This window comes from Mytilus californianus, unplaced genomic scaffold (assembly GCF_021869535.1).
Source record: "Mytilus californianus isolate M0D057914Y unplaced genomic scaffold, xbMytCali1.0.p SCAF_9, whole genome shotgun sequence".
Lineage (NCBI taxonomy): Eukaryota > Metazoa > Mollusca > Bivalvia > Mytilida > Mytilidae > Mytilus > Mytilus californianus.
The window spans coordinates 58,161,289-58,168,954 of NW_026262745.1; the positions used below are offsets into that span (position 1 = coordinate 58,161,289).

At 31.5% G+C, this 7,666-nt stretch overlaps 1 protein-coding gene across 1 annotated transcript; it reads left to right on the plus strand.

Annotated features, from left to right (window-relative positions):
• Nucleotides 1–1,876: 1,876 nt before the first annotated feature.
• Nucleotides 1,877–7,240, plus strand: LOC127716216 (uncharacterized). Its single transcript, XM_052222329.1, has 2 exons — nt 1,877–2,113; nt 5,298–7,240. Exons 1-2 carry the CDS (start codon nt 2,107–2,109, stop codon nt 7,211–7,213), a joined length of 1,923 nt encoding a protein of 640 aa, XP_052078289.1. The 5' UTR covers nt 1,877–2,106; the 3' UTR covers nt 7,214–7,240.
• The last annotated feature ends 426 nt before the right edge of the window (nt 7,241–7,666 follow it).

Consider the following 7,666-nt stretch of genomic DNA (forward strand, 5'->3'; position numbering starts at 1 on the left):
GCACCTGCATACGGAGTATATACCTCCCAATTGATACGATATTCCCGGGTTTGTATTTCCTATCATGATGTCCTTGATAGAGGGTTGCTGCTCACAAGGAAGCTATTAAACCAAGAGTTCAAAATGGTGAAGTTGAAATCATCCCTTCGTAAATTTTACGGACGAGTTGGTTGACCGTTATGGAATAACCGTTTCACAAATGATATCGGATATGTTTCTTATGTCGTAATTACAATCCACTTCCTTTTTCACCACGAATGTGACCTACCGGATTAGACTATTAACCGGATTTGTAATAACATGAGCAACACGACGGGTGCCACATGTAAGCAGGATCTGCTTACCCTTCCAAAGCACCTGAGATCACCCCCAGTTTTGGTGGGGTTCGTATTGCTTAGTCTTTAGTTTTCTATGTTGTGTCTTGTGTACTATTATTTGTTTGTTTGTCTTTTTATTTTTTAGCCATGGCGTTGTCAGTTTATTTTCGAAAAATGAGTTTGACTGTCCCTCTGGTATCTTTCGCTCCTCTTCTATAGTTACATCTTCGAAGAGCCGAGGAGCGTAATTAGTAGAATAGGTCATTGACATGACTTTTTATGTCAGTTTTGTAGTATCATTAGTTGTTTTAATGCTTCCCGTTTATATCTTATAAAATATGTCAGTATCTTTGAAAAAATTAATGTATATCCATATCTTGTTAAAGTGTCTCTTTGTGTAATTTATCTATTTACCTTTTTTGAAAACATCAGTCAAGATAATACTTACAGTTGACAATTTTGTGAAACATTCGGTTTGAAGGTTGAATTAAAGTTTAAAAGAAAACAGCAGCTGACAAACTTTAAAAAAAAAGTTGTTGATACATGTAAGGGTTTAATTTTGCATATTTTGTATTATCGCATTAATTAACGTCTTGAGTTACAAAAGGTATTTTGTTGAAAGAAACAGAAATATTAATACTAGATAAAATTTAGGTATGTTTTATTCTAAGTAACAATTCATTTTGGCAGGATTGGAAGAAGTCCAACACCGGCTTATATTATGGTTATATCTGGCGCGCGGCTTAACGGTTGGACTGCCCGGTGATGCACTCCTTCTATAGTGTGCAATCCAGATAAATGAAACTTCCCCTAACAATTAATCGCAGTATGAAGTCGTGCTTTAAATCTTGGCTTCTTTTTTGTAGATTGTATGTTTTTTTTTTATTGAAACTGAAGCCATTTGTGGTGCAAACAATTGCGAAAATTGTCTTGTCGTGTTTTATAATATATGTGCATAAAAATTTGAATATAATGGAAACTTCATGTATTTAAAATCAATCCAATATTAGAATTTTAAAAAAAATTAGGAAATAAAACCTACATGGCAGATCAAAAATGAAAAGCTTGACTTCATTTCTCAATAATCCGTATTCCTTTTTTTTGCGCAATGATAATGACGACGCTGTAATATTTTCATCGTACATTCTGTATGATTATCAATAAATAATTGAATGTTTAGGAATGTATCTGAAAATATTTAATATTCAAACATAAAAAAAGAACTACAAATGAAATTAATTATGCGCTTCTTTTTTGTAGATTGTATGTTTTTTATTTAAACTGATCCCATTTGTGGTGCATACAATGAAGGACATTTGTTTTGTTGTGTTTTTATAATATGTGTATAATAATTTTAATGTAAGGGAATCTATTTGAAAACAATCCAATATTAAATAAGTAAATAAAATAAAACTTCTATGACAAAAACGTTCCCGGAAATAGAATTCAGTTTTGTTAAAATATTGTCCTGGTAAATTTGATCCATTAAAGTTAATAAAAAGATAATGTTTCTCGTCGTTGATTTAATTTTCATAAGGAAGTATTTACCACTTGTTGTAAATTAGAAAGTCTATAAAAAGAATAGTATATTTTATGTGTTGTCAAATAAGAAATCAACGGTCAGAAAGGCAATGTAAATGACAGGTGTAATTGTGAATTTCATATATTTTGTTCGAACTTTACGAGACCTTACACATATTTCAACTTTTGGCTTCAAAGTGATTCTGTAACATCCTGCACAATATGTAAATCCGTTGTGAAAGATCTAGATTAACGGTGGTGAAACAACATGGAAGGTAAGATAAAGCTAGTTTATATTGATAATTTCGATATTTAATTTGTAAATGTTAATGTACTAAAAGTTCAATACTGTAAATTCAGCAATGTTTCTAATATTTCTATAATTGCGAATATGGCGACATTATAGCTATCGGAAAAACAATAAAAATTCGCATATCAATCTTTTATCAGCTAAGCTAATTCCCGTTAATGGAACACTCGAATAACATGCATACGAAGTAATTACATGACTTTTCATTTAGCGTGACAGTGGTTCTTCTTGTAAGACTGTCAATTGAGTGTAAAACTCATAGAAAAGGGGAGGGTGCCTACAATAAAGGAACATCATAATTTTTTGGTTATTTGAAAAGCCTGGTTTTGGGCCATGATAGGGAATGTGTCCTGTATTTTACCCATCAATTTTACAATACATGTATTTTTCCATTACATATTATTTGATTCGTGAAGGTTGTTTATGCTTTTCAAACCTCAACATTTACACTCATGTTTATCCTCAGAAATTAATAGGTCGATAAAGTTTGTGGAAACATTCCTGTTCCGATCGTCTTCATATTAATTATTAAATGAATAAGGTAAAGCAACATGAGCAAGACTGAATATTTTTTCTGTAGTTATATATATATATAGGTGCTGATTTCAGGGAAGTTCTTAAGTTCGTGCCCTACTGTATATATGTTGTACTTTGTTTTACTGGTAATATGAAATGTATCCAGAAGTTAAGACGCTTAAATTTTTACCCAGGACGGCTTGGTTGCATATCAACAGTGTAGATTATAAAATCGCATTCAGAGTGTTTTCGCATACGATATTATGAATTATTTTTATATTTTTACTTTTGTTTCAGTAAATGCTCATACCAATAGTACAAGCTTAAGTAGGTTTCTATAGTGATCTGTTCGCAGTATTAGTATTTCGAATATCGAGATCAAGATTTAAAAAATGAATACTATGTTTTACTCCTTCATATGTTCCCGTGATTAGTCTAGTAATTGACTTTGCTCAATGAATGTGTTTTACTATTTATCAATGTCTCTTTTATCATTTATTCAATTTGCTGTTGATGACGGATCTGTGATATATTCTTTCAGATATGTTCATTTCTTTAAACACAGTCCTATTTTGACCATATAATATTTTTAACGCGTCTGTTGCATTCTATTTCTTATACTGGCCTTTTGATATTTTTGGTCGTTTGCTACGTTTGCAATGGTTGGTGTCTACCGGACCTTAACGCCACATCTCCTAAAATATATAATACGTTACTTGCAGTATACACTTATAGTAAAATTATTTTAGCCTAATTAGTTCTGCTTTGAGGCTTTTTCCTCCTACATCTTGGTATATACTCATCTCGACTTCGAAAATATTTGAAGCTTACCACTTTAGAGAATAAAGTTATGATGGAAAATCATTGTGAGAAAGACGTTGTTGCCTATACGCTTCATACATAAATACAAACATATTGCATTATTCCAACTATGGTATACTTGAAAAGAGCAGGATAATCATTCATTAATACATGAACAAACAAGTTCATTTATCATGTTAATGAATGTAAATATATAGATAAGTTTATACATGAAATATTAAACATAAACATGGGAGAATCCAAATATTACAAAGTTTTTTAACGTATAATTAAATAAAACAAGTTAATTGTTAGTTCTCTGCGTCTCAACCTGTGGAATAACAGACAACCTCTGCTCAAAAACGGCTTTAGCTTTTTGTAAAAATGTGTAAATCATAAGGCTAGTATAGAACGAATGTTCAATAAACATGATAAATTGATGAAATATGGTCTTAATGTAGGTCCAATTTCTTGTACTGAAACCAAATAAAACTGATCATCAAGTGATACGGACATTATTAATAGTTTATGGAAACACACTATAATACATCTGTATATATACAACATTAGTTAAGAAATGAATAGTCTGTGACTTCAACTTCAACAAACGATTTTTTTGTCCTATCACAAGACAGAATTTGTTTGTGTTTATTCAATTGTGTATATTGATATTTTACTGATAAATGGATTTTTTTTGCAGTTTACATACATTCTAAGATTAAATTTTCAATACATTTGGGTCGAAGTGAACTGAATAAGAAGTTTTCACCCAGTAAATATTCAAAATACACTTTGTGGTAGGATAAATTCTTAACAATAGACTTTATGGTCCTGGGGTCTTTGCATTTGAGGTCTACGACCTTTGACATTGAAATTGAGATCAAGGTTAAGGACCAATTTGATTTTTCTCAATTGTAATCTATCCGTGTAATTCAATTTAGTACAATTCAAAGCGATGATGTCTTTTGAATTAGTTTGAACGACAAATGACCTTGCATACGATCAAACGACAGGAAGTTATCTCTTTTTCATAGGTAAATACATAAAAACCATACATTTTTTGAATCGGTATAAAGTACATGTAAGCTACTTGAAGAAGCTGATGATCATCCTAATTTGAAAAAAAATAACATTATATTGTTGTGGGAACCTGTGCTAGAAATAATCTTCTGACACAGTTTTTATATACAGGTAACCATTTTTGTACTCACTTTTCCTGTTTGCATATCTATATGAAAGTTCATTTAAATCTTAGTTATCATCAATTGTTTATTATTTTAAATCTTTTTGTTTAAATCGTTGTAAAGTAATCCTATATGAAAACAAATAAGTATGCATATGTTCAATGAACAAAATAGGTATAAACTAAAACAATCGTCAATTATAACCTGAGAGCCACGATAAAGCTAATAGAGCTGAAAGTGTGTTTAACAACAACCAATGTATCAATTCGACAAGCGTTGATATATATTCATCTAATTTTATTTAAAGTATTAGATAAGATATGTATTGCAGGTATAAACATGCACTAACATAGACAAACGTGAAAATCAATAAACCTTAATAATATTACAAGACAACGAAGTATTCCGAAATTTATAATTCTGTAACAGTTTTAATATCTCCATCTTTAATCCTATCTTTGAATTCCAAAACCCAAAGCAAAGATAAAAACCTTATAATTGTGTACGTAAGACTCCCGTTTCGTAACAATAAACACCATTCGTTTGCAGACAGGACATACGTTTTCGGCTGCGCTAAAGCATGGTATATACTACATTGATATGCTATTAATAATTAAATAAATTATTGTTGAAAATTTATTGTTTCAGATGTGTCATCATCCGTTTACCGTCACATGTGCAAATACGTAGTTGGAACAGAAAATCACGTCAAAACGATAAGATTGATAAACACAGTTTGTGATAATCTTTCCAGTGACGACATAAAAGTGATCATTACCAGCGGAAGTTTTGGTGAAGGACTGCAGATGCTAGGTAGTGATCTAGATCTTATGTTTGTCTTAAAGGACATCGAGGTCCACGATAATAGAACACCTATTGTTTTTAGTCGTTCAAAAACGAATTTCACAATGATGACAGAAGGTACAAAACCAGGTTTTGTAATGTTGCAACTTATAGGTAGTCCTCATCCCCTCTTTTGTAAAAAATGCAGAATGGGCAATTATTTGTCAAATGTCTTATTCAAACAAACATTTTTAAACGAATTAGGTCCCTTTGTACACGGACCTTGCATATCCGATATTCATGGTCGTTATGACATGGCTCCTAGCCTTCATAGTAAATATTGGTTTAAACCCGCATCAGGATGGGTTGTGAGGTCAAATAATGCATGGCCATATGAAAACACAAAGCAGATGATCATTGATCACGGCGTGCTGTTTGTCCCAATCGGTGCTAAAGGGTCACCACACGAGGAATTTGAATGGCGAATTTCATTTTCAGTTGCTGAAAAACTTCTTATTTATACGTTTAGTCAATCGCAGTTACTTTGTTATGCGCTCATGAAAATTCTTCTAAAGGATGTAATAAATACTGATAGCAGATGTACAGATTTATTGTGTTCTTATTACCTGAAGACAATTATTTTCTGGATATCAGAAGAATTACAACCCTCTGTATGGACACCTGACAATTTGATACCATGTTTTATGAGATGTTTCCTTCGGCTCATTTATTGTGTGCAGTATCAAGTTTGTCCGCATTATTTCATCCCAGAAAATAATTTGTTTGAGAATAAGATAGAAGGACTGGATAGGACTAATTTAATAGATACACTTCGTGTGCTCTTTAGCTATGGATGGCGATGCATGTTTTTCTCTAAACAAATATCACATGTTTCGTTTTTACCCTGCAACATTCAAAATGATCACAGTATCTTTTATTATGAAGATATAAACAAATTGTTAAACTCAAACGTAATCATTCGTGTTGGTTCTGTGAGTGGTAAATACAATAACTTTAGTAGAGCTGTTCATAACGTTATGTCTTATAACTCCAAGAAATTGAAATACCTATATACATATTTCATGTCAGTGATGTGCAACAAACATTGCCAGTCCGTATACTTGAGCAGTACAATCAATAATAAGAATCAATATAAACAATACAAAACTTGTCTAAGTTATCTACTAATGAACATCAACCACGATACTGTCTCTGGGTGGTTGATCCTTGCTTCGTTTTTCTACAAGGAAAACCAATATACAAAATCTCTTTTAATTATCTCGTATGCATTATCGAAGTGTACACCTGAAAAACTATTCCGTGGAGCAGAATTGTCAGTCATGCAACGTCTTATAGTCAAATGGTACTCTGTACAAAAGCAAGGAGTGGTTCATTCGTTAAAAAAGTTACTGGTAGATTATGTCATTTTTAAGACTTCGACATTTATTCCAATGGAACTGCTAATCGAAAAAATTATCTTTGCAATTCCGCCTGTAGTTTATGCACATTTTTTGTCTTTCCTATGTCATTACCATCTAAACAACGTGCCAGAATTACGAAATTCCCTTCAAGATCTTCAATTGACAATAGACGAAGACTACTTCATTGGGGAGGATGTAATTGTTAGATCAACATCTTACTACTGTCTTGGTACTGCTTTACAGTTAATGGGAGACAAATTATCAGCCAAACAAGCTTTCACTGAGACTGTGAATCTATTAAATTCGTTTCCATTGTTGATTAGGCGATTAAAAAGGCTATCTATAATAGCTTTCTGGTGAAAAATAAAATCATTTTATTCAATAAGATTTACGTGCTTGATCATATTGATGAATGATGATAAAATTAACGGTGCGACTTTTACTGATAAATTATTTACTAGTATACTTTAAAATCTTATTGAACTTTTGTTTAATATTGTTAAACCGCTAGCCGAATGACTACGATTAGTCAAATACTTTTTTGTTCTTTTTGTAAATAGAGTGGAATGTTAAACAGTTTTGAAATACACGAAAAATTCGCTGTTACTGAAAACCTAAATTGGTTTCAAATTTGAAATATTTCTTTACAAATAACTATAATTTCACTGAAAAACAGCGTTGACAATAGTTAACATTTAAGACACTAATAACGGGTTTTACTACTGAAACGGTCATTTTAAACTAAACAAATCTTAAATGCCTGAATTTACCGCAAGGAAAAATGTCAAGATCTTTTTCAGTTGTTCAGTACAT